The sequence below is a fragment of the Platichthys flesus genome, chromosome 5 (assembly GCF_949316205.1).
Source record: "Platichthys flesus chromosome 5, fPlaFle2.1, whole genome shotgun sequence".
NCBI classification, from domain to species: Eukaryota; Metazoa; Chordata; class Actinopteri; order Pleuronectiformes; family Pleuronectidae; genus Platichthys; species Platichthys flesus.
Genome location: NC_084949.1, coordinates 12,126,278 through 12,154,099, shown reverse-complemented (window position 1 = coordinate 12,154,099; position 27,822 = coordinate 12,126,278). Strand labels below are relative to the sequence as shown.

The 27,822-nt window shown below is 39.7% G+C and overlaps 2 protein-coding genes across 4 annotated transcripts in view; both read right to left on the bottom strand.

Annotated features, from left to right (window-relative positions):
• helz (helicase with zinc finger) overlaps nt 1–15,227 on the bottom strand; it is a 49,313-nt gene extending 34,086 nt beyond the window's left edge. For 2 of the 3 annotated variants that reach the window (XM_062386952.1, XM_062386954.1), the window contains exons 1-10: nt 15,152–15,227; nt 6,268–6,510; nt 4,805–4,841; nt 4,155–4,279; nt 2,302–2,358; nt 1,943–1,991; nt 1,635–1,710; nt 945–1,143; nt 336–443; nt 32–173 (exon numbers count right to left, since the gene is read on the bottom strand). In XM_062386952.1, the coding sequence (XP_062242936.1) occupies nt 32–173; nt 336–443; nt 945–1,143; nt 1,635–1,710; nt 1,943–1,991; nt 2,302–2,358; nt 4,155–4,279; nt 4,805–4,841; nt 6,268–6,492 (1,018 nt within the window). In that variant the 5' untranslated portion in view covers nt 6,493–6,510; nt 15,152–15,227. Of the gene's footprint in view, nt 1–31; nt 174–335; nt 444–944; nt 1,144–1,634; nt 1,711–1,942; nt 1,992–2,301; nt 2,359–4,154; nt 4,280–4,804; nt 4,842–6,267; nt 6,511–14,363; nt 14,557–15,151 lie in introns of all 3 variants that reach the window. The other variant, XM_062386953.1, reaches the window with a different exon arrangement.
• A 2,453-nt stretch (nt 15,228–17,680) lies between these two features.
• psmd12 (proteasome 26S subunit, non-ATPase 12) lies at nt 17,681–22,281 on the bottom strand. Its single transcript, XM_062388142.1, has 11 exons — nt 22,082–22,281; nt 21,647–21,706; nt 21,029–21,157; nt 20,803–20,910; nt 20,327–20,431; nt 19,964–20,113; nt 19,694–19,828; nt 19,387–19,499; nt 18,952–19,126; nt 18,498–18,575; nt 17,681–18,096 (listed from the first exon to the last, which is right to left on the bottom strand). Exons 1-11 carry the CDS (start codon nt 22,199–22,201, stop codon nt 17,887–17,889), a joined length of 1,383 nt encoding a protein of 460 aa, XP_062244126.1. The 5' UTR covers nt 22,202–22,281; the 3' UTR covers nt 17,681–17,886.
• Between the last annotated feature and the right edge of the window lie 5,541 nt (nt 22,282–27,822).

Sequence of the window (27,822 nt, the reverse complement as noted above, 5' to 3'; positions counted from 1 at the left end):
CACAAAATATAAATATATACACATAGCTTACATGCTGTCTGCTCTGCTGGAGTCCACTCCTGGCAGCCTTGGGGGAGTGCTTGAAGCCGCTCCCCAGTTGACAAGCCTGTGATGAAGAAATGTGGTCGGTGGGCATCATAGAGCAGGGCGATGCGGTGGAGCTTTCTTGCCGGCTTGTAGAAGACAAATAGAGTGAAATGATAAGTAGACTGACATTTTTAAAATAAGTTCAGTTTTATGATCAAACAAACACAAGCAGGTTTGTAGTGAACATACCTTCTCCTCATTTGTGTCAAACTGACACCTAGTTAGTTTAATTAAACACTTTAACCTACCTTGCAATACAAGGAGAATGTCCAGGCATGGGAGGATCTTTTGGTTGTGACAGTAACAGAGAGGCAGGAGCTGGTTTCTACATTCACTCCATCTAAATAGTCACTTAACTGTAGGGGAAAAAAACACAAGATGTCCATCAAAAATTGGTTATGAGTAGTAACTTTACTGATGCATAAAATACAATGTAAGTAACTGCAAAACTCACATATTCCACTCACTTTTCAAGAGTCAGACACAGCTTTACAGCTCTGTGTATACGGCTTTGTTAACAAAAACGTATACATATGTCTTCCTCAATGTTGCACTAAAGAAACTATCAGAGATTTGATACTTTGAAACTGCTCTGGCTACTTTGGGATAATGTCGAGTGCTTTTTTTCTATTTAGAGTTATGTACAAAATGGGCTACAACAGGAACACATGTTAGTGTAAGTTATATTTATAGCGTCATAAAAGCTACTCACTGGATTGTCAGAAGAAACCTAAAATAAAAGCACAACTCTGTACTATTTTTTCCTTTGTGTTTGATTGGCCCTAAGAGTAAATTCATCCATGTCTTCACACGCAGTTTGTGGTATTTTACAGTACATGTACCACAAAACTGCTCACCACTTTCTCTGGGGAGAGGGAGTTCATCCACTTCTCTATCAGGGTCTCCATGTAGTTTTCGGTGAAGTGCGTGCTCTCCTGCTGCTGTTTGAGGCGGATGAGGCGTGACGCATAGCGTTTCTGCCACTCCATCAGCTCCTCCTGCGAGTGGGCCGACGTACACTGGGCCCCATACCGACACAGACCCTGCTCCATGTACCTAGAGCAAAAGACAAGTACTTGAGTAATCCATTTTTCAACTTAAAACAATCAGAGCAGATTTCAACAAGCTGTTTTGCATCATTCATTAAGTAATAATTAGAAGCATTCTGCCATTGTTTGATACAATACTGCGCTGCTGGTGTGAGGGTGACTGAAATCCAAAGACACCCAAAGAATCAGAAGATTTGACAACGTCTAAGGTTCAACAATGTGTTGTAACTCATCTACATAAATATCTGTGTATTCTAGAACTTAGAGAATGATTCCTTCAGTGTGGAAGGAGATGAAGTTTAGATTTATGGCATTATTACTACCCCCCATTTACAGTCTGCTTTCACAGTAACACATAGAATATCAATTCCTCACAGCCTTATTAATCCCTCTACAGTCAGATACGTTCTGTCACACAATCTCTTGTGAATTTTCTACTGCAATAGTCGGGATGAGAAAATTAATTTGTTACTTGCACCTCTATGCAGTTTGGTTTACCTTTTACAGAGGGTGTACTCCTCACTGCTGGTGACTCCTCGGGGAGGAGGCCGGTACTGCCAGCCATCTTGGACCTCTGTCGATACAAACAGGCAAGTGGTCAATACAACACTGACTCAAAGCCAATGAAAACAGTACGAGAGGTTTCAGTCAGCTGTTGATCTGCTTTGAATGTTCTCTGGCTGCCAACTTACCATAAATATGATCTACTGTACTTAAATACATTTTTCATGGTACAAGCAAAGTCATTCCTGTTTTTACAAGTTGAGGGAAGTATCGATATCCACTGGTGCTACAGATTTGCTCACCTTCCTCCTGGTCTTCTGTGTATTCTGGAGCCATCTCCCTATTTATAGCCTGTTAGAGACAGAGGTGGGGCGGGCGCAGAAATATTATGATTTTTGTTTTGTCAACTACTAACTAAGTCACACACAAACAGGTGGAACACTGAAGTTATTACATGCAAATGAGTAATACATCTACAACACCTATAAGCAAGGCAGGAAAGTAAAAAAAAAAAAAAAAAGTTAGTGTTGGATCAGGCCATTAGTCAGTTTTATGCCTTGCATCTGCAACCATTAGGCTATCAGAGCCCCCACCTAAAGGCAGGAACAAAGTAGAACAGGAAACAACAGTCAAATGTAGAGCATCAAGACCACACACTTACCTCTATTTCTGAAAGGAGCATTTTTAACCTGGTCAGGTCTTTTGCAACAATGCCATTCTATGAGAGGAAGAAAAACAAAAGAGATCTTCATTACAAAAGAATTCTGCAATTAGTTGTAGGACAACTGTTTATGCTTTGAAAATTATATTATAATATTGATACCTTAAATTGTTAAACAGTATACAATTAAATGTAGTAATGCCAAACGAAAGTGAACGATGTCGACTGAGAAGAGTGTGTGTAGCGGATTTTGTACCGTTCTTTTAATCGTGTATATTGTTCTTTAAATTAGTAACTTCTGTGGGTGGACTTCCTGCCTGCAAATGAATTAGGTCAATTAACAAGGTCTCAGTGGTGATTATTAACACCCTTTTTATTGTAGGTTTTATGATCAAACTAGCCTTCATTTCATTCCCTACAAAGATCAAGGATTTTCCTCACCAAAGGCCATAAAAAATTGAATTACCGATTTATCCTGTGACCTTCTCAAGGGCAGAGCTGGATCACACGCTAATAAAATACTCAAAGAGTGCAGAAATGTCCATAAAACTTTTTAGTCACAGCTGACTGGGTATCCTATTCTGGATTTTTATACATTTGGATATTTTATAAAAGGACAAGAAGACTCCTATAAAGCCAAATGTTAATCCATTTCCAACCTTCCTTCTTACAGCACAGATCTCAGCAGAGCTTCGCTAGAAAGTGCTTTATAAATCATAGTACAGAGAGTTCTGATTTCTGTCACCTGACCACAACAAAGGGCCCCTCAATGAATGAATTCAATTTAAGTAAAATAGTTGGCAGCTGAGTATATTCTAATAGCTGTGTATCAAATAACAACACGATTGAAAGGCACTGCACAGGACACAACAACGGGCCATGATGAAGTCTCATCTTGTGTTTCCATTCTTATTCTCAAGTGTCTCATTTTGCAGAGAAACGTCAATGGTTTGCCATACGATTTTGTATAGAGTGAAAACATAAAGAAACTAGAATCTTTGAAGTCCACTGAAGAATAATAGTAAAATCGAGAGGATGAGGAGGAGTTCAGGATAAACAAAGAAAAGGAAACCTTTGAAAGTGAGACGTGAAAAGCTTTAGCTGTGTATAGATATTGTTTTTCTCTAAAAGAGACAGAGAGAGAGAGGCAGAGAGAGACCTGCCTAGTAAACAGGATTGTCCTCGCTTGCATAAAATGTTGCATGACCTTGGGGCCAAGCTCTGAATCTGTAGAAGTGTGTGTGCGTGTTAGTGTGTGTTACAGTGGGCAGGAAGTGGTTCCGAATGTGGAGCTGAGGGAGGGACCTTGGCAAAAAAGTATGTTGATGTATGAAGAATTGGTTGGGATAAGCAAAGGGAGGCAAATGTCAGAGAGAAGAAAAAGTGGGAAAAGGAAGAATTTATAACGTGTGTGTTATTACATCCAGAAATGAACACATAGCGCTACGTCTTGAGACATTTTGGTTGGTGTCACCCTCATCTTCATCCGTTGCTGTATATAAACTATTTGGATAAATGTGAAAACGGTTGATCTTAATTTGTTTTTGATAGGCTGTGTGTTTTCCGTGAGTGGCTTTGTTAAATAGTAAACCGACTGCATTTATATAGCACTCTTCTAGCCTTAATGACCACTCAAAGCACTTTACAGGGCAGTTGACATTCAGCCATTCACACTTATTCACATCGTGCAGATAGGAGACATTTACGGATCAGTGTGTTGCCCATGGACAATTCTGCACACTGTAGGTCTACTTGATATTGTTGGATCACCTTAAATATTAAACTTAGAACCTGATACCCGCTGTGCCATAACCCATAATGTATAGATCGCAAACACAGTTGATTAATCATACCATTGGCTCTCCATACAAGGCTTTGGAGAGGATGCTGGCCACCTCCTGCAGGCTGCCGTCCACCAGCATGGAGCGCAGGCTGACTTGTAGTGATCCATCTCCCCTGGCAATCTCTTCTACCAGGACTAGAACACAGAGGAAATAGGTAAGAAGAGAATTTATCCAGCTCAGTTAGCATGTGGTGCTTCCAAGTTTGTGCTCAAGGGTAAAAACTGAAAAAATATTTGATGCAGCTTAAAAACGTGTCATGGAATAGTGAAAAAAATGTTTTATTCATGCTTAAAGTCAAAATATTGTTGCAGACCTCATTCCACTAAGCAGAGTACAGTCCATTACATCAGGCTTACCGCAAATCTGGTCATTATGTCACTTGGGAAAAATCATAATTTTACCCAAAACGATTCATTACTGAACAAAGCATTTGTTCACTTAGCCTCTGTCTTTCAACTCTGACATGAGGCAATGACAGTGATCCAATACCAGACTGCATGAATTCTGCTGGGTAAATGAGCCCACATTCTTCTACTACACAGATGTCAGAGCACGTTGAAACTTACTGCCTCTCTTTTCTACAATTCATTTACCATTAAATACAAAAAAAGAAAACTATACAGTCACAGTAGATTGTTCCCATTCAAACTGCTACTTACCATGTTTGCAGTCTTCATCTGCTTCATCATAGTTTTTCTGTTGGCAGAAGGAGAAAAAAAATAAGTGGCAGCCATATCAAATATGAATACTTGATGTTTGAGGGTCACAGCTTCACATATGTTCCAGAAATAGCTATGATCCACACTATCATTACAAGACCTAAGTACTTTTCCATAATCTCAAGGCCTAAATTACCAGTATAATTTTTGAGGTATGGGAAGATAACATAACAATACAATGGAAGGGACAAAAGGTTATTGTTCTTATATCTACCCCACTGATTATATGTACATGATAGATTTAAATGACAATGATCAGCCAACGTCATTTCAGTATAATGCAGTAATTTAGAGATCTGAGAAAACTGTCCTACATTTGACGATGGTTATGTGACAGCGTCGAGTCCCACTTAAAACTATATCATTTTTCACCCCTCCACCCCTCCCACCTCAAGATCAACCCTACATGTATTCTGCACACCGTCCTAACTGTGACTGCCTGGTGAAATAGAAATGGAAAAACAATTGACAGCTGTGTTAGATGTGTTATCACATGCCGTTTCCCCCCTTAAGATGGTTTCCTTTACCACTTCAATTGCTGCTTGTTTGTGTCTTTCTGCTACACTTTTGTCTTCAGTCATTGATAACTGTAAAAAAAAATGCTCAATTGGGCATCAAGTGATTGACTTGGCCCTGAGAAGAATATTTATTGTTTTGCCTTGAGAAGTTCTTAGTTTGCTTTTGCAGTATTTTGGGTCCATTATCCATCTGTACTGTGAGGTACCGGCAGATCAGTTTCGCAGTGTTTGGTTGAATGTGAGCAGACAGTGTAGCTCTCTATACACTTCAGACTCCATCACTGCTATACTTCTTTCAGCAGTCGCATCATCAATTAACACCACTGACCCAGTTCCATTGGCAGCCATACAAGCCCATGCCATAACATCGTCTCCACTGTGTTTGACAGATGACGCTGTGTGCTTTGACACTTAAGGCATTCCTTGCCCTCTTAATACATTTCTGTTCCAATCATTCTGGCTCAAGTTTATCTTGGTTTCATCTGTCAACTGAGTCTTGTTCAGAACTGGGCAGGCTATTATGTTTTCCTTGAATTAAAGCTGAAAGTCTACACTTCGATCGCATCTTGATGGTTTCATTTAAATTCACAATAACCACATTAACATTAAGTATTAGGTATTGGGAAGGAAAAATGTGAGTGGTCTGATGAAATTTTCTTTTTGTTCTTGATCATTGTCACTTGTATAAAATTGGGCTGAGTTGGCAGTTTTCTGAGGTAACTGTTACAAGTTCCTTTACAACTCAGCAGAAGTCTATCCAGAAAAATCCTGTTGTACCTAAGATACACAGCATCAAACGCATCATAACAAGCAGCTAATATTACAATAGAGCCTCAGTTTTAAACTACACAGTTCATTCATGCCCACTATCAAATCTGCCCTCACCAGCTGCAAGAAGGCAGCAATTCGATAGAGCAGGGCGCGGCTCCGGAGGGTCCCGCTGGTGGCAAGGGATGAGGGGCTCGACGGAGCAGGGGCACCCGAGGATGTGGCTTGAGGTACAAGGACCACCAGGGCGTCCGTGCTGTGGGTGACTGCCGCCTCGTACTCCCGCCTGACTAACGATCTGCTGGCTTCTTCACATGACTTCTCCGCTCTCCTGTCCGCCATGACTCAGGGACAAAACGTCTGTAAGCAGGAAAAGAGGAGAGAAAAACAATATGAACATCTTGTCTTACAAAGTGGTCACACACAAAAAACACACTTTCAAGATATGACTTTTGACACAGAGATGCTTTGTGTTGAAAATGTGTCTTTTTAACTCCAGTTTAGCAACATCATGCAGGTGATTATTGCAATTTAAATAATGTCAATGCTTAAAAAATACAAATATCAAATATTCCAAACTCCCTGCATCAATGTTAGACAGACACTTCTTAGTGTGAATTGTTCACAAAACTCTCAAGGGCTGTGCACTACATAACACAAGCCAGTATGGAATATTTTTCCCTCACAGGAACTGGAATTATGACGCAATGGTCAACTGAGGAACAGTTTAAACACATTTTATTAAAAACCTGGGATTGTTACCCCGTGCACCAGGATAAACAGAGGCAGGGTATTGATGGAGGGATCCACTGTGTTTCTATCTAGGGAACAGTGGGTCGTTCGTTTACAATTCCTCTCCCATCATTCTTCCACTTCAAAAAGGGATTAAGGTAAACCATATGGATGATGGCAGGGCCCTGAAGTCGAGCAAGACATCATTCCATCCGTGGAAGAGCAAGAAACGACTTTAGACTTCACATGCAATGCAAGTCAAAAAGTAGTCTGCATCTGCCATGTTGAAGGGCATGACTGTTTATATGACTTATATTAAAACTTTGACGTTATACACAAATTGCCAGCCATATGCCACCAGGAACTTCACTAATTTTCAGCCAGCTGAAACCATGTCAAATTGAAACAAGAGCAGAATCTGCCATGAGAAGAACAATGAGTCTCAAATTATTAATTAACTCAGATTATACAATGACAAGGAGTTTAACCCCCACAACATTAATGGATAACCAATCAATTGCACATGTCTGACATATTACTAAGAATAAAAAAAATCTGTTTCTGTACCTTTGGACACCTTTCCCTTATGTAACATGTCAAAATGTACACCTCAGTAGGTGTAAAATATATCCTGCGATTAATAATCTTGTACTGAACCAACACTGTTGTATAAAACTAATAAAAACACCTGAAAGGTAAATACATTTGATTGTTCCAGTCTTACATCATTGTCAATTAAATAGTGTTGGGCTTCAAACTGTCAGTGGGACTAAACTTTTTTCAACCCAATAGAAATGGTGTTCAATAGGTGGTAGCATACAATGTGGCTCCTAAACATTGGCTCCCTCATTCCATACATCACCTGTCTCCACTCAGGCAATGTAAATAAAAATATGTCTTCAGGTAACTGGAAAAGCAGCAGTCATATGGGCCTAAAGCATTATGTATATCAAATTTTTTGTATCATCCCAACTTAGCTGTAAAGTCAACATCAGTGGAGACAACTGTCTGGTGTCATCTGACTGCATAGACTAACGGCAATATAATAATTCATAATGAAAAATATAAGGACTTTATAGAGTACAGCACTTTTTATTAACAGAGTTGCGACACTGCCTATAGACTCGGCAGTGAGTGTTGTAATCTGAGAAAGCGGAAGCATAAGATAATGGCTGGTTTGATTCAAATTTCATTTGGCTAACATGAGAAATACTTAAATGACTGTCAGTTGCTCTAGAGATAAGTCAAATTAATTGCAGGAATCTTTAGTTGTTAGCTTCGCTGTAAAAGTTAGCCAAGCCTGTATGGATTGTGTAAGTGCTTCTGACGTCAATGAATGATAGCTTGCTTAATTAAATCGCATGGCTGGCTTGTATCTCTCAAGGATGTTCCTTGGTTGAGGCTTGAGTTTGAATCCCACTTTTGACAATATGGCTTTTCCTACCTAAAGTTCCCTCGGGATCCATAAAATATATCTATCCATCCACTTTAGTTATTACACAGGTCACTTGTCGAGAAAGTGCATCACTGTGATAAATGTATGTGGATGATCATAGTAAAAAGGAAGTAAAACCGCCGACAGCATATAACTTCACATATATTTCCGTGTAAGAGCTGACATGGGAACCCACATCCAGACTTTAATGGCCTACCAAGACAATTATATACAGAAGACCAGATCAGCAACAAGTTATGTAATTGTAAGAAGTTAAACCAGCACCTCTAAACAAGAAATACTGAACATTTTGACGCTCATTAAGGATTGTTGCAGGACTGAGAGACTTCATTAGTTATAGTTAGTGTACCTAATAAAGTGGCAACTCTACATATGCTTATAGGTTTCATAGCAGTTGCAAAAGCTACATATTTTAACAGTATTGGAGTCAATGTCCCACCAACAATAGCCCACACAAGCCCTCTTGCACATTTTGGCCAACATTTAAATACTGTATATGAGACATATTTTTTTGAACGACCGGGACGTTAACACAGATTTGCCTAAACTTCTGTTCCTGATTTACCTTGAGTACAAGAATATGTGCGTCACAGAGTGTAGAGCATGTGTGTGTCTGTGTGTTTGTGAGAGTGTAGCGCTTGTGTGTGTGCATCAAGGGACAGCCCCAATGCAGTGGAGATAGATAATGGCTCACCAGACTGCAGGGCCTTGTTGTAGTTCCCCAAAAGTTAAGATGAGATTTTGCACTGAAATTCTTCAATCATAATTTAATTTAACGTACTGGAGTACAGCGCCTAAATAAGAGAAACAATGCCAACTGTCTGAGTACTTTCACAATGTCGATTTCCTGTATCATTCGATTTCTGTGTGTATTTAATCTATGTCCTTCAATATATTAACCTTTACCAGGTTTAATCTGTCTTTACTAGAGATGCACCGATCAATCGGCCGCCGATTAAAAAAGCCGGTTTTATATCCAATCGGCCACAATCGGTGACCTGCCACTCAAGACGCCCAGAGCAAAACAGCTAAAAACGAACAAGACTCGGGAAGAAAACATGTCGCTGATTTGGACTTATTTCACTGTGTGCCAGGACGACCCAAAACACGCTGTTTGTAATGCTTGCAAGTCAAAAATAAGCTGTGGGGGATCAACGCCTAAGACATTTGGAACAACAAACTTAATACGCCACTTGGAAAAGAAGCACCCAGGTGTGTTTAGCACATATAAGGACACTGCCGCTAAGAGGAGGGATGCAGCAGAGTCGCAGCAACCCTCCACCATGGCATCTATATAAGCAAAATGTTGTCTGGGAGAAGGGTACTCAAGCCAACAAATATGGTGTCTATTATATGATTATAGTTATTTCTTAGAAAATCGGTATCGGAAAAAACGGTTTTGGTAGGTCAGACCTCCTTAAAAAACGGAAATCGTATCGGCCAAGAATTTTGCAATCGGTGCATCTCTAGTCTTTACCACTCCCAGTTCACTCCAGCAGCAACAGACTTGACTTAAGACCCAGTCTGACGTGGTCTGCTTCCAGTGGACAGAAGTAAATAAATACATTTACTCAAGAATTCTTATTTTCATCTTCAAGGTAAACATTTTCTTTTAACTCCATCACTACTAAACTAATAAAATACCTATTTGAAAAAAAAATCTTGGGTTATATGACATCTGGTTGGCTCAGTATTGTTGGCTTTTACCTGTATTTATTTAAATATTTAATATTACATTACATTACATTTCATTTAGCTGACGCTTTTATCCAAAGCGACTTACAATAAGTGCATTCAAACCCGAGGGTACATACCAAGGACGACAAGAATCAAGAACATACAATTTCTTCAAATAAAGCAAAACTACAACGTGCTATAAGTAAGTGCCATTTAAGTGCTACTAAAGTGTTAGTTTCAAAAAGTTGTTAGTTTTTTTTTTTTTTTAATAGCTCTGAATGTCTAATCTTGGCTTCCACGTGTGAAGACTGGATTTAATGCTGAGAAGGATAAACCAACACAAAGATTGAGAGCTGTCTGTGTATGAAAACTATTTAAAGAAGAGAAAACTGGGATATTGATCAGTCATTGCATAAACATTGGGTAAAGCCAAAACAACTATTTGGAATGTTGTGAAAAAGAAAGAGACTACTGGTGTGCAGCGCAACAGACAAACATGCTGGCCAAGGACAACAGCAGCAGTTGTTTGAATATTTTGGATCACTTGGGTGGGTTCAAATAAAAAAAAAAAAAAAGGTGCGCTGTCTTAAGATGCATTACAAATCTACATGTAAATAACAGGGGGGAATTCTGAACTGGTATCATACTCATGCTTTGATCTCAAACGCAAATGTCTTTAGTGTACAACTAAAAGGGAGGATTTGGTCCCAATGTTCCGGGTTGTTGCCAAAAGGGTATTGATAAAAAATATTTTATAATTCAACCCAGATTTTTTTACATTGAGTGTTCACAGACAGATGACCAGCCTTCCTTTTCTATTTTTCTACTGTTGTGGTGAAAGAATGCAACGGCTATTTTGAACACACGTATCCCTTTCCAGGCACAGTGTCTGCCATCTTTCACTCTGTGGGGGGTCCAAAATTATTTTTGTTTTGTTTTTAATTTGTTGTTTGTAAAGTGCACCAACCACACCAAGGCAATTTCCTGTATGTGCAAATATACATGGCTATAACAATAATTCTGATTCTGGTTTTGCCTGGTTTATTTTGAACTGTACACCAAACTTATTTTTGGTTTAAATTAATTTATTGCTGTGCATGCTCATGTACACAACTTTCAGGTCGGAATAATTATGGCCTTAGTAACATGAGAAAACTAGAAGGGTACTAAAAAGAGCACATACCTCTACAGAGACCTGACAGTACCCTTACTGTCAATCGGGCCTTATAGCTAAGCCAACAAAACAATGTAGATCACCAAATCCGACAGGGTCTATTGCAGAACATTGATATGTTGATAGTAAAAAGAACAACCAAAAAGAGTAGATCTGGATTTTGGATCTGCACCAAATTGCACACACTCATAAGTACATAAATACATAAATATGCCTAATTTTTCATCAAGATCAATGAATTATTCCCTGTTAAATCTGTGAATATGTCAAGCTAAGTAGTTTACATGATCCTGCTGAGAAACAAACAAACACGCCTATCAACCAACAAAGGAGCCAAAACATTACCGCTTTGGCAGAGATATATATATTAATGCATACGTAATATGAATGCGTATGTTTCAAAAGCAGCCACCCTTCCTTTCAAAATAAAACAAAAAAAAGTGATTAATGTCTCCATCACTGCCCAATATATAAATATATATTTTTTAATCAACATTGTAATAAGTTCCCAATGGTTGTTAATACTGACAGTGAATTAAAATATAGACAATGCTTCTGTCTATCCCACTTGTATTCACACAGATTGATACTAGTTGCTAACTTGTGAACTTGATAACCACAGAGCCAAATAACCAACATGAACTATAAGCTAACAGAAATACACAGATGCTGAATCTCAACTTTATATTGAAATTCAGCACATCTGCTTTGGTCTCTGCACTGTCTTCAATCTTACAGAATCTATCTGTTCTGTTACCTGCCTTTATGGGGAATAAACCAGCGCACAGACGCATGCAGCACACTCTCATGCACACTCCAGCAGACAGATGCACAGAGAGGGCTGCTGTATCACCACCTTCTGCCTGCCTGCTGTGAGAAGTATAACCACCATGGGGATGTACACATATTAAGTGGAAACTCCCGGTGTTATACCAACTTCGACCTGCCTGCTGAGCTGGTAAAAACTTAAATAGAATTTGTTGAGGGTCCATAGGCTCCGTGATTCAGTGGGATTTCTCCCAGTGTTTCCAATGGTCAGTCTGACTATGATAGATAGGTTCATTGTCAGTGTTTGTGAGTGTGAGAGAAAGAGAGAGGGGGCTGAGCGTACACACCAGCTATGCAAAGCTCTACAATGATGCAACAGGGCAAAACACTATCAGAGATCTGAGTGGTTCATTTTTCAGTTCATTTGAAACTGTGGCAGGACATAAAGGCCATTATAAGAAACACTGATGCTACTGAGGCACATAACGTTTTAAAGCAAACAATGTTTGACACCTGATGAGTTGGAGTTTCACACTTTCCTCTTAAAAAAAAAAAATCTGTTTTATGTATCTGAAACAATGCGTCCAAAAGTATAATTTTGGGTGACTCAGTGGCTCATGCTCTCACAGTACTTCTAAATTCAACTGCTGCAATCAATACATATGGAACAAAAGCAAAGTATGTTTCAAAGTGTTAAATAAGTAGCATTTTCATCTGGTCCAATCCTGGAGTGGTCTTCACAAGAGCCACTTAAAAAAAATCTAGCCCAAATCGCAGCAAATTTCTTGCAGGTCCCTGGTTTGGTCAGATCAGGGATGCTCATCTTTTTTACTAAATGATGAGCTTCACGATATTCTAACCAACAGTTGATGCAAGCTTCAATTTGCTGCATAATGCCTTAGCCTCAACGGCCCGAGTACTATTTCATCCATGCCTTGCTAAACAACAGAAAATGCAACAGGGCGAAGGGATGAGAATCTAAATCTCCATCTGCGATTATAAGAAGTTGCGTTTCCTCCTCCACACAAACCACCACAAATCAGGATAGGGAAGGTACACTGTGACCTGCTGTGAACACCAGGGCCCCAAATGCTCAACTTTGGCCAACAGCCTAGTAACTTTTGGTCCCATTTCCACCTCCCTGGTTTCAGCATTGTCATGTCAGCTTATCACAGGGTGGCAGAGAAAAACTTTTATCACAAAAACTGCTGGCTCAATACTGGCTTATTGTGAAAGAGTGATTGGACATAAAAGTATATGCAAGAAGAGGAGAGGGGGGGTGCATCTCCCATTTTGGCCTAATTTTGGACTAAAAAGCATGTTCATCTTGAATCTTTCAGACAGTTACTTCTTGAGTACCCAGCAACAGGCAACACTGCTTGTAACAGCTGCTTCGGCCCAACTGGCCCTGCTTGTGAGTCCGTCTGTTCTTGTCTCTTAGAACCATAACATACAGACAAATTCTGAGCTAACATACAAATGACACAGATGAAAACGTTAAGTTAGTGTTGCTGTATGACATCCATCGCAGGTTTGAACAGTTTTGGTTTCCCCCAGAATTAACATAAATGCAACACAACGTAACATTTGAACCTCATGCAATGTATTCTCCGTTATAGCCAGTGTTGCTGGAGAAAGCACACCCATCTTACATTTCCTCACACAGACATGATGAGTATGAATAAACGGAACCCAGTGGATGACCTCAGCTGTTAACACTTTGAGACTTCATGAACGTGTCTGAAAAAAATATTACAGCGCTGCTGTTCTTCATTACATCAGATTTTCCACTAGAAAAAAGGTGAAATGTTGCTGATTTCCCTTCCCCTGAAAAAAATAAATAATAATCAGTGTATCCTTGTATGTGACGCACTGCCAAGTGGCCAGACAGGACAAATAACCGTGCAGCATGTGTAATTATCCCATTTGAATCATATTAAGCATTTTAAATGAGAAACACAGGTCAAGCCCCACTTGGAAGCAGTTCAGGTGTGTGTAGGGAAGTGTATTTAGACAAAAGAACCACAGCAGAAACGTTCATCACATCTCATCTCCAGGGGGCAACTACCACACTGATGTTTCAATTTTACAGAAAAGGATCATCACATTCTAGTTGGCACTTCTGCAGTGTGTCACATGAGGCCTAGAAGTTGCCTGGACTTAGGCAGAGCGATGGAAAATAGCCCCTTAGCATCCGCTGGTGGCCACTAACACCTGCTTACATCTACTGGAAGTTGGTAACCTAAATTGTGAAGAAGGCCTTCAAATGTACAAGGGATATTTAACATCTCATCCTACATTCTAAACAACCAAACGGAAGAGATCCTAAGACACAAAGAGGTCAATTCAAACCCTGTGCAGCGTCTCGCACGCCGTGTTTGTGAGGTCTGCAGGAATAGCCGTTACCTAATGTTAGTGTTGGCCAGACAGCCACTTCATGGGGACAGCAACAAACACTTTGGCGGGATACAGTGGGTGGACACTGGGTCTGCTTTGTGGGATTCAGTCGTGGGATCCTACAACAGTGACCACAGCCGCGTCTGCAGCACAGTGGAGCGGACGTAACGCTATTTGGCTCGAAGGTGTCGTTGGCAGCGATCTGAGGAAAACACGGCTGTAAATGAGGATTTTCTCCAAGCAGAACAGTTCAATGTGAAAAAAAGAAACGTAACGAGCACACGCCGCTGAACACAATCCCCGACGTGTGTGGTGTTTTCTACTTCTCGCTGTTGTTTGTCTGCTCAACTTGTCATGACTGTGGCAAGTCGGCGGGATGACGGCAGCGCCACAAAGCCCAGAAATAAGGTCCCCACCACAGAGTGTAGGTTAACTTAGCGTCCACCTCTGCACATCGTAAACACGCTGGCCTCACTTACCAGGCTACGTGTAGCTAAAAGTTAGCTCGTTAGCCGGCCAACGGCCTTTCTTGGCACAGGCTCACAACAAGAATGGCTGGCTGGCTTGTGGACGCTAGCGAGCTAGCTAGCTAGGTTTCGCCGTAACAAAACGGGTTCGGGCCTGCGATTTTGCCACGGTGTTTACGCGCATATCAGGGACGTGACATCGTGCTGCTGTCCGTGCACGGACTCGATGCGTTCGGCAGTATCCCACCGATTTGAGGAGGGGATCCGTGTCGGGGGCTCGGCGACGGAAAAGGCGACTGGAAGGGCTGAAAATGGGAAGTCAACACTTACCTAGCTTTACTTTCTACGCCATCTTGGATCCACTTGTCAGACCGTCGCAAAGCATAGTGGGATGTACTGATCTGAAGGTTGCGAGGACTGCGAGGACTGCGTGTGCGTGCATGCGCGTGTGCAGTTCTTTCTATGGCTGCTTGGATTTACCATCGTTCGCTCTAACCGGGACGTTAAACACCAGTTAGTTTGTACTCACTCACTTCTTTGTTTGTATTACAGCTATTTAAAATTACACATTGTATCACAAAAGCTACTTTGGCTTATTGAAATAAAAAGATACAGAAAAAGATGCGAATTATTTCATGAGAACCTATAATCGGGGGTTATGCAAAGACATTTCGAGGGGCCATTGCTCTAACCCTGAAATAAATACCCCTCCCCCCCTACCAACCCCAAAAGCCCCGTGGTGCGTTTAACACGTTAGTGCAGACAGGCTTCAGTTTCCTGTAAACAAGTTGAAACCACGATATGATTTTACTTAATAGCAAAACACAATATTCAAGTCTCTATTTGGACAGTTGCACGTGATAAGGGGCACAGCCTATAACCTGGGATCAAACCTTTTGGAAACACCTACCACGTGGGATTCTGTCGATTTTCTTTGTTTTAACTTTCAACCGATTCTCATTTATCAAACCCTCACCAGGCTGAACCTATATGAAACTCAACGTGGGAGCAATACCACAGGGGCTGATTGGAGCGGACTGACTGGCTACAAAAAAATATATATGCCAACAACTAGCTTAAATAAAAAGAAAAACAGAAAGAAAACTGGTAATACCATCCCAATGTACTGCTCATGTTAATTAAGCTATAATAACTGAATCATGATGAATAGTGCAATAGTGTGTTAGGTATCATCATGCAGGGTTAAACAGTCCAGAAGCTTAAGGGTTATATCTCTTTTATTACATTTTGGCACATCATGGCAGGAAAAGCACATGTTTTCAATAATATTCATGATGAAAGCAGGTGTAGCTGAGCATCTTTATTGAGAGGAATAAAGCAAGCGATGGCAGTTTAAATGGGTTTCTCTCAGGCCGTTGAGAAGAACTTACTGTGTGTTTGACATCAGAGACAACTTCACAGACATTTTAGTGGAAACTGGAAACCTTATTGAATACAGACATGACTGCACTTGTGTTTGTTATACAGCCAGGAGCAGTCTTGATCTTAAATGTTTTTTTGTTTTTTTAAATTCTTGGGTTATTATACAGGGGGACTCAAAACACGGGGACAAAAGGAAGTGACAATTAACAATGAGGCATGGTTTGGCTCAAGCATTACACAACCAGCTAAAGGACAAAATAAGTCAGTCAAACAAATCCAAAAAGTGAGGAAAGCTAAGTAGTTACTTCGAAGTTACACCAGTGAGCACAGAAAATATCCTACATGTATTGCAGATGAGTTGTGTGCTGTTGTAGCGGTGAATAATCTGAACTGAACAGTATCTTAAAGGAAACCAAACAGGAAACCCTGATATCAAATTTGAAAAACAACCATATATTTTAACAGTACATCATTGTCCAGTAATGGTTGAAAATGAAGGGGCAATACTGTATTGGAAATTATTTTTGATAAAACCATAATTTATATTAAAACCTTTATTTCAGTCAATCAGACTTTGGTGATAACATCTTGTCTTTTCATCGAATTGATGGTTTGAAAGTTTCAAAACTGGTGATGTAATTTCCTGCCCGATGTCAATCGATGAATCACTTCCTCTTCCACACTGAGCTGTCAGAACAGCTTCAGTTTCACTTCAAAACTCAACTGGAAGTTTTGCAACTCCATCGATTTTAAACAGACTTTAAATATACTGATACACGTGTCACAATTTTTTAAAACTGCAAATGTAATTTGTTTGCACCATTAACATCTTCATTAATGACTGCTGCTTTTGCAATTGATGATTCCTCATTTAAGGTCTTGTTAACTGTAAACTTACAATGGGTGTTCAAATCTAGAAATGCATAAGTGCATGTTTCACTTTATTTGTCACCAGTCTGTATGGGGTGGTCACCTAATTGACTGGCTTTAGACTGAATTAGCAAACACCTTTAAAGAAACATTATCAGGGTATGAGTAATTTGCCTTTTGAATCTTTGTTGAAAACAGAAACAGGAGTATTTTAAAAATTAGATCGGGGAAATTTTAGACATTAGAACTTTTATGGAGAAATGGCTCAGATCTCATCTATTATACTATTGTTTTCCTGTCATCAAAATTAAAGTGTAATACCTTATTAACTGGACCCTTACAATTTTCTAGAAGATGAGTTTCTTTCCAGTTTATTTCTGTGAACTGGATTTTGATAGGGTTATATATGGATTCATATTAATTAAATTGTATTGGATAGAGTTTTTTGCTATGTCAGTGTTTGGGTTGACAACCCTTGAAAAATTGTAACACATGCTAGTCTACATACAATGATTGTCTAAACAAGAGTAGTTATTGTTTACATTGGTAAGAAAACATTTAAAACAAATATTAGCCACGATCTGACAGAAGGAAGCAAAGAGGAGGGGCGCTCATGTGTTTATTGTCGATGTTTTAACAGACAGTAAAAAATGAACACAGTTGAGGTGCTGTGTACGTGCTGCAGATTTTTCTCCATTTAAGACGTTGGAATAATGCTGCATTCACAGTCCACTAATATATTGTATATTCAAAAGCTTTTCCACAGAGGGAAAACAACACATATGGACCAAAACAAAAAACATTTTTCTTTTTCACTGCAGGTTGTGGATCATCTCCTCCTTGGCAATGAGATGAGTGGTCTTGTTGACCAGAGACATGAGAGAGTTGAGTTTGTGCGACCAGTCGTTGAGCAGGTCGTTGGGGTCTTTTGGCCTCTGAAAGTTGATGATGCCGGCCATTCGGTCGACCTTTGCGTAGATGGTCTTGTTCACAACGAGGGTGGAGAGGAACTCTTCAGATTCCTGATAAAATATCGGAGCACAAGGACATTTTTTTTCAAAGAGTCCAAATCCTGCAAATTTACTTCCAAGGCTGAACTAAGGTAGCCTATTTACATCAACATAATCAGCAAATCACTATGAAACTACTTATATTAGAATATATTTTTAGAAATCCATATAGGTTTACCTTTTTGTTTCAACTATAACCACTTATTTGAGGATTTCATACATTTGCGATTCATGCATCTAAAAGATGCAGTAGTCAATCTTACATCATATATTTATGGATATGATAAATATTTTGTCTACTTTAGTGAAGCCATACCAAAAAAAAACACATGTTATCCTTCAAAGAAATCTGTTCTTTTCTGTGCCGTTATTGGGAGCATCACTTCGAGCTATTAAGAAAAACTGTTGCTTACATCAATGGAGAGGTCAAGGAGTCCAGCCATCCTCTTCATCGAGATTCTGGTGTAATATTTGGCCATTATTCTGATGTTCTGGGGGAAGAGGCAGTAATTATATCAATATACATATCTGTATGTAAAGGAGGATTTTAGGTCACAACCAAAAGAACCCATTGGGCATAATAAAACACAGTATTCTAAATAGGTTTCCAAAAAGGCAGATTGTCTTGTATTTTAGGATTAAAAAATTATGTGGTCAGAGTTTGTTTGCCACACAGTCAATCACAAACTTTGTGTTACTTGTATTCTTACTAATGTCTGAATGTAGTTTAATAAACTAATGTAAATGACAACCCTCCAAAATGATGTGAAAAATACTAATTTTCACAATATACAAGTACTGTTTTAGAATTTGACTTATATTATTCTGGTATTTTAAAATTTAGAAGAGCAGACTTGTGTGACTTACATGCTCCACCACTCTGTTCTTCAGGTCCTTCCACCTTTTCTCCCCCTCCTCTGAACAATCAAAGACGTCTGTGGCGGGGCTATCAGTTGAGCCCTCTCTCAGCTCCTTCCCATAATCTTCCACCAGTGCAGCCCAGCGCATCAGCTCCATAGTGGTAAACTGCTTCAGAAGGTCCCTGGGAATAGAGGAAAACTATGTTGAAAACTCCCTGGTGTTCGCAACCTGCTGCAGAGGGCATGCACGTGACATCACCATTTCTGTCACTATGATCAACTCCCCTGAGCAGAAAACAAAACAGTTATATCTTCAGACCACCAACTGGCTAATATGTCAAGTCCTACAATTAATTGTCAATAGTAAAGTTAATGCATATTGATGAATTTAGGTCCAAATCCCATTGTACCAACGGGCCAAGAGGTAGAAAGTACGTCTTACTTGTATTTGGGGATTTCCTCCAGTTTCTTGTCTTCACTGATTCTGTGTACAAGGTCTGACTGCTCATTGTCGTAAGGAGAAAGAATCACGTACAGCACCACACTCTTCAGGGCCTGGAAGACAAACGTATTGATTGCTTTTCCATCAGGACTCAACAGGCAAGGGTTTGGAGAAGGTATACTGATGTTTTATTGTGATATGTGAGCTACTGTAAGTAAAGACGTAATATTTTCCTCTTCAGTCATAGTACTGTAAACAAGCAGAAATATACTTTACTGTGTTCTGCATACAAAGTAAGCCCATGTACCTGTTGCCACTTGCTGCTGTCCTCCAAGATGCAGGGCGTGTCATAAATGGCCCGGTAGTGTTTGCAGATAGACAGATAGGAGCCCTCGTGCTGGTCCACCTGAATCATCAGGTTGTAATACTTGAGCTTCAACTCCTAAAATTGTCCCATGGGACAAAAAGAAGAGTTATACACAAACCTACTCAGCTCAGATCAACCGAGGGAAAAACCTGTGTGAAAGTGAACATGCAGGTAAAAAAAAAAAATCACTACTCCTGGCGCTTTTCTTACCTCACTGCCCTCCTCTTGGAAGAATTTGGTGCTAATCTTCTTGCTGATGATCTGGGTGCGAATGTAATCCTTGACAGCAATGCAGAGCCTCATCTGTTCCAAGATAAACTCCGCCTTCTCCTTTTTCGACATGGAGCCATATGTCTCCACCTAAACGGGGGAAACATTTTCTAAGCACTTTGTGTACAGCAGACCATGCAAATGTCTTTCATTTGCGTATTTGACAAATATATAAATGTGATGACACAAAACATCAACATGTCCAAATCCATTTCTCCCCAAGAATCACATTATTTTGAACCTTGAAACAACTTCACAGTATTTCTTAATTTTACAAGGAAAAAAAGAAGGCAAGTCTCTTACCTGAAGTTCCTGAAGAATGGCAGCAGCTTCTTTCACCTCCCCGTTCCGCTCCTTAATACCGGCCAAGGTCTTTGTCAGCCTGGCACGTTCAATCTCAACGTAGATCTGTGAGGAGGACAAGATCAGTGTATTAGGAAGGAGGATGGGAAATATGTTACGGTGCAATGGTCACCCATTCTTCACCCGAAAACTTCCCCTTACATACTAGACCACATTGGCACCTGCCTGTGAGAGGTAGAGAATCTTTTTAAATGAACACAAACTGTACTTAAATCAGTTCCTTTGTTTCCTTGAATGGATACGAAAGAGGCTTAACAAGTAAACTATGCATTGTGGTGCACCCAATAAGGAAAATTCCTCAGTGCTTCCTCCTGTACAGTCAACCTGCTACTTTCAAGCTCTTCCCAAGTCCACAGTTATATATTTATGCATTTAGTTTAAAACACTGTTACAAAACACACAAACACATTCCACACCTTGCCAGCTGTCACTGTGCGAAGGGTGTCTATGAGTCTAAGCTTGATGTCCAGATCGGTCACAGCATCCACATACTTGTAACATTCCTGGACCATTTTGGCAACAGCCTAATGAGAAAGAGAACACAAGATAAATAAGATGTTGGTAATGAAATCTGATAAGAAATGAATGCATTAAATCAAATGTGTTTGAAGTCCTGTGATTTTGGAAAAAGAAGTATCGGACCTGTTTGAGCTGACTCCTCCTTTTGGTGAGCAACATGATGTTTTCGTTCAGTGCATCCCAGTCCTTGGCTTCATAACACATCTGAACCACTGCAACGAGTATTCTGGAGGTGGACACCATGTCTGATGCCTGGGAAGGGGTGATAGCAGATAAGTAAACACACAGAATACAATATGTACAAATATTTCATTAAACCTTTTAGAAGCACAACCCCGTAAAAGGGACTCGTACCATATTTTGATGCTAAGGGCCCACCCACTGTAAATCCTACCAGAGAAATAATTTGATATGGATGTTGGCTAGTGCAGTTTTATACTATGGTCAACACTTGTTACAAGATCTCACAGGACTTGTTCTGAAAGATGATTTGATGGATGCTTTACTTAGTTTTAGAAGATGTCACAGGTTGAAAACTGCTTGACGGACTTCATTAGAGTTTGCGGCTGAATGAGAATGTAAAATGTTTTGAAATGTAAAACCTATGGAGTTGCTCGGCTGAGAAATAATGCCACATCATTGTTCAATGTAAATGTTAATTCTCATTTGGAGCAAAACTTCGAAATTCATATGCATAAAGAGTAAGTAAACAAATTGTGCCCAATGAATATGCTAACTTACTGTTCTGGTTTGTTTCTCCAATGACAACAAGTTGTCAACGGCCTCCTGTAGTTTCCCCTCCTGCAGCAGATAAATACACAAACCTCCCGTCAGCTACATCAATATACATGTATTCCATGTTTTTGTATTAGTACACAAAATTACAGGCACTCCGTGTGGCTAGCAAGTTAGCTATGCTGGCAATGACAAGACTGCTATTACTACTAGCAACATACACAAACGAGCAGGTGGAAATAAACGCGTAACACAAATGTGTGGGAATTACAAAACAAACATGTTTAAATGATGACTAATGTTCAGTTAAAAGATTTGGTTAGTGGGTACATGAAGTTTCCTGGTAGTGCTAGAGCCTGTGTGTGCTAGCTTGTATGCTAACACAGTGGTCCCGGTGCACCATGACTCAGCCGGCGCTGGCCTCTTTCACTCTCCGCTTACTTTGGCCATTTTCTCGCTCTCCGGGATACGCGTGTCCACGGTCCCACTGTAATCGACCTCCATCTTCACGATCTTTCCATCGGATCGCTCGGGTCGATCCTCGGTCATGTTTGCAGCCATCGCACAAAGACAGGTTACAGGACTCTTTTCTTTCTAGCGACCAAACTCAGCCGAGGAGTATTTGTCTTGTCAAATGAACGGGACGGGAGGGGCGGCCAATCACAGCAGAGAGCCAGACAGCTGCCCGAGGTGCCTGAAGGACCCAGTTAGGACCCGTAATGAAATGTGTATTGTTGATCATATGAAGGCCTCCTGATTCAAAATAACAAAGCTGTTAAAAAAATCACATATGAAACCTTGAAGTCCACATCAGACAAAACCACTGTGTAATTATACAAGAAGTTTCAATGCGAAAATGCAGCTTCAGTGTTTCCCAATTTGTTTTAATAGAATACGTTTCAAGGACACTATGAAATAATCCTTCCTCAAAGTATTCTTGGGGTTTTATATACTATTATTGAATCTGGGAAGATCTATGGCACTTAATTTCTATGCCCGACTAAATAATGACAATATCTGATAGAACAGCATCAAAATTTGGTTCCAAGAAAGTAAACACGTCTAGATTAACTAATCAACAGTGTTGTGCAAGTTCACACCTCTCATGAACTAGTTCAAAGTTTAGTTCATACAAATAAAAATGAATAGTTCACGTTCATAGTTCAACATTTAAATCCTGAACTAGTTCATAGTTCAGTTCATTTCACAGTTTTAAGGTGGAAAGTGAGAATGAAAGACTTAACTTGTTAAAGAAAACCTTATCCATCACTACCCCTTGCCTTTGCTGTCGGAATCTTTATCAGCAGACAGTGTGTAAAAAAATCGCTCAAATAATAATAAGGTGCATCGGATCTCGGATGTAGTTGTTGAGTCTGCGTCTCTGCTTTCTCTTGCCATCTGTATATGAGACCGAAAGCTGTTGTGTTGCAGGTATGACCTGCCCCTTTAAGGAAAGTTTGTAGTGTGTGACGTAGTGCACCTGGGTATTGTGGGAAAAGACGCTAAAATTGTGTGTATAACGAGAAGTGACGGACCACCTAGAAGTGATGCGATTGTTGCTCCTGCTGTATATCCGGGAAATAAAGTGGCCGCATTCCTCCTCCTTATTCACGGAGCGGTCCGGACGGCTGGTTACCGGCCAGACAGCGAGCCAAGATAACCAGTGACAGGGGCGGCTCCTGGTACAGGCGACATAGGAGACGTGACACATTCAATGTGAAACAATACATTAACGTCACACCATCATCCTCTAACCCCGGGGACGCACCGGAGATAGCAGGCTGCGAGGAGCGCTCCGCCTCCTGTCCTCGCCCATGTTAAATACTTGGGCTGTTCGCACCGGCAGCGTAGTATCGTGAAGAACCGGGAAGCGCCGCGGACACACAAGCACATAATCTCCTGTGGGAGGGTGGCAGCTACAGGCTTGCGTAGGTCAGTCACGTGTGAAGACCAGCATCATTTACCCCTGAACCATCACGAAGAAATGACGATGATTATCAAAAATTGTAATTAAAACAAATTAAATTCAATTTTTTAAATTGAATTTAATTTAATTAAAATAAAAAAAATGTGTTTGTATATTTAATTAATTTAAATTTACATAGTGTAAGATATTTTGCAATTAATAGGAGAAATCCTGCTAACTGTAAGAGTCTAGTACAGGGGTGGGCAATTCATTTTCCAGAGGGGCCACATGAGAAACATGGACCAATAAGTGAACTTAATTCTACTCATATTAATTTGATGAGCTTCTACAGATAAGAGTAAATGTTATGGTTAGGCAATGAAAAAGTGAGGCAGGCAAAGTAATAACGCCAACAATATATCAAACTTTAATCAACATTTACAAGAACAGTTGTGAACAAATAATGCAATTTTTTTGCAGTATTCCAAACATCAGCTTTAAATTAACTGTATACAAAGCGCTATTACTATTTGCATATAGTCTAATCACCCCATTTACGTTTTTTTTCTTGTTAAGTGAGAGATATCGGGTCTGTTCATGGGCATGAACAAGTGCACTGAAGTCAGGTTGAATATCTGAGGTGGATATGCGAAGGACAGCTGACAGGTGATCATCAGTGAGAGAGGATCAGTATCTGGATTTGTTAAACTTCATCACAGAAAATTTTCACATGTCAGTAGATCCAAAGAGAACCAACATCTTCTGAGCATGCCTCGTCACATATGAAAAGTTCTCCTCTTTGAGAGAAGAATAAAACTCCAGCAGTGACACTGAATTAAAGTGCTCTGCCAGCAGTGTACCTATGCGGAGGTGATCAACTGATGGTGTGGCTTCTTTCAGAGATGGCATGTGGTTGAGGATGTTACCCTCCAACTGGCTTGAAAGAAACTGCAACTTTCTCATGAAAGCCTTCACCAGGCTGTACATTTCATGTGCAAATAGGCCCTTGCCTTGCAGTTTGGTATTTGGCTCATTCATTAATGCAGTGACATCAACAGCAAATGCAAGATCTTCCATCCAGATCTCTCAGAGGTCCTTGCCTTTCTTTTCACATTACATTACATTACATTACATGTCATTTAGCTGACGCTTTTATCCAAAGCGACTTACATTTTTAGAACACTCACAAAACTCTTGAATCTCTGCTCTCAGGTCCCATACTGTTTTAAGCACTTTGTCCAGACTGAGCCATCTGAAAGCTTTGTGGTAGCCTATGTCCCCATGTTCAGTCTCATGCTCTTCCAAAAGTGCAACAAACTGTCTGTGATTCAGCTCTTGCCCTGATAAAGTTAACTAATTTAGTTACAACATCAGTAACATGATTCATTTTTTGCACTGACTTACACAACACCTCCTGATGTATAATACACAGAGCGTATTTCTTTTAAAAGCATATGAATTGATTCAAACTCAGCGTTAATTAACGACATGAAAATATGAATATAACAAATCTCCATGACTTCTCCAAAACTTTTGGGATTACATTTTTTTCAAGCACTTTTCCAGGACTGGAAATAAACATTTAACAATTCCATGACTTTTCCAGGTTTTTCATGACCGTGGGTTAATTTCCCTCACTTTATCTTGCATCCGCTTCAAAAGTCGTCCCTTTTATTGCCCGCATTGCTGCCAGCTCCTCAGTAATCGCAAAGTCTTTCGTCATCCCACGTACAACGATGAGTAACTGGGCTGTGTCGCAGACATCACAGCCCTCATCCACAGCCAAGGAGAAAAAGTCAAAATCGACTACTTTCTTTAGCAGGTGAAGCTCGAGATTTCCCGCGATGTCCTCGATCCTTCTCGTTACGGTTCGTCCGTAAAAGTCTCTCCGTGCTTTGAATCGTAATGCCGGTTCAAATTGTAATCCTTAAAAACAGCGATCTTTTCTCCACAAACTAAGCATACGGCTTTCCCATCGATATTTCTAGTCTTAACGTGGGCTGACATTTTTGCGGACTTTAACAGCTAACTCCCATCTCTTCTTAACTCCGTTCGCCAAAACATCATCCGCTCGCGGGCATTCAGGATGTACGTCAGGTAGATGTTAAAAAAAGGCACCTTCAAAATAAAAGAAATGTTGTTGTATTCTTTGCATGATGTCCACCTATTTACGTGTGATTCCTAATATTCCTTTGACCTCACGCGGGCCGGTCACAGACAGCCAAAGGGGGCCGTACAATGCCCAGGTCTGGTCTAGTATATTGCCAGCTAGAAGATGAGAAAGAGTGGGGTTAGAACCTGGTTCCTTTTTGTTGGAGAGCAAACGCTCTACCAACTATGCCACACAGCCTGATGATTGCCATGAGGAACTAAGCACAATAAGAAGATGGACAAATTATCGTGTGCGTGAGCCCGTGTCATTTTATGCTGCTTTTGATAAACACTTCAGAGAAAATATTTTCTACTGTACTACATATATTTGACAGCCTTGCTTAAAAGTTACTTTTATATTTTTGGCTTTTAGATACTGAATGATTTAATATACTTTAAAAACCTGTTAATAACCCAGTACTTTCTACGGACACCTTACAAGAATCACAGTCTGCTGTGATGTCCTGAGGCTGCCCCCTGCTGGCTGCTGGGTTAATCATATGCTGGTTTGTTCAGTTTGGGATTAACTAAACTAGAAAATCTTTAATATCCTTCAAGGGCAATTTGATGTACAACCAGCAATCAGTGCACGACAAAAATAAACCTATATATACAATGTAAATAAAACACAATATAAAAACCCTATACACTAAGTAGCAGGGGACAATGAGCTTTTAATAAATGAATTGATAAGTCGAGCAACAGAAAATTACCTGTCAACTATTTAGATATTCTCAAAACATTTCATTCTACTTTTAATTTCCTGTTGTGTTTCTTATTATTATTAATGTTGGTGACATGTCCTTGATAAATGGGTGGAGGTTTTATTACCACTGCAAAGGAGGTTATGTTTTCATCTCTGAGTTGTCAGTCAACAGGTTTATGTAATAAACTACTGGACCAATAACCACAAAACTTGGTAGAAGGAAGTTGCATGGATCAGAGATGAACCTATATGGCTCTGTTGAGCTCTACTGAGTGCCAGTCTAGTGAATGAATCTGGAATCTTCTCTAAAAAAACATTTCCCCCCCATAGGGTTTGTAGTGTGAAGCTAATGAGGTGTTTTATAAAGATGTGATGGAAAATGTCAGACAAAGTGAATCAACTTTATTTCAGCATGAACAGAAAAAAAAGGAGTTTCATTTCACTTCACAACAGTTCCTCATAGCAGCATGATGCATACTTGCATTATTACATTTTTTTTATGTTTTTTTATAGCTTACAAATTTGTCTGCCTGTGTGTGCATCTGTTTACAGTCCAAAAGTTATGGGTAGGAGAGTCGGAGTTACGAACAAGAAGTGTGTCGTGTTCGCTGGACTTTAATAAAGTTACACATAAAGAGTTTCCTGTCGTCTATACGCGAGGACGCTACAATATGAACGTGTTCACCGTTCAAATTCATTATTTGTCATTGAGTTGCGTTCAGTTCATCGTTCTCATAAAAGTGAATGTGTTCAATGAACGGGTTCTTTTGCATTTGTTCATGCACAACACTGCTAATCAAGCTGAAAGATTAAATCCCTGTCAAAATAATATTCTTTAAAAGAAAAGACATTGGATTGTACAGAAAGATGAACAAGGTTAATCTAAGATAATAAAGTAAGTAGAAGAATACTCATATAATCAAGATTTTAAAAGATTTAAAAGGATTTACACTTACATATAAAATCATTAAAAAATTAATGAAAATGAACCATTTTTCCATGTTTATCTACAATAAGGACGTTCTGGACAGATCATTGGTTTGGTTAGATTGAAAGATAATGAATTTGCAGACCAGGTGGCTCCAAGAGCTCCAATTGTAAGCATATTATGGACATGTCTTGAGGGAAATAAAGGCAGAACATATAGGCCCAAAGGTTTTTACAGGAGAAGTAGTGGAGAGATAGAGGTTTAATCACATTGGTTCAAATAAGTCAGGAGTGTTTTGCCAGTATGAAAAGAAAGAAGAAATAATTATAGTTGATGATGAGAAAGTCGTCATATAAAATGCAACCTGCCACTATATTTCTGGTTTAAACTCAGAGAAGGGAAAATATGAAATAATAGATAATATACTTAAAGGAGGAAGGCCTTGAATTGCTTGGGCTGTCGGTCATTGTGTGAGCTAATGTTGATGGATT

Bases quoted from the DNA above. Each gene is read 5' to 3' on its own strand.
- psmd12 (XM_062388142.1), bottom strand. From the start codon at position 22,201: ATGGCTGCAAACATGACCGAGGATCGACCCGAGCGATCCGATGGAAAG. The intron at 21,707-22,081 runs GTAAGCGGAGAG...TATCTGCTGCAG, and splicing joins AGAGCGAGAAAATGGCCAAA to GAGGGGAAACTACAGGAGGC. The intron at 21,158-21,646 runs GTAAGTTAGCAT...ACCCCTTCCCAG, and splicing joins TGGAGAAACAAACCAGAACA to GCATCAGACATGGTGTCCAC.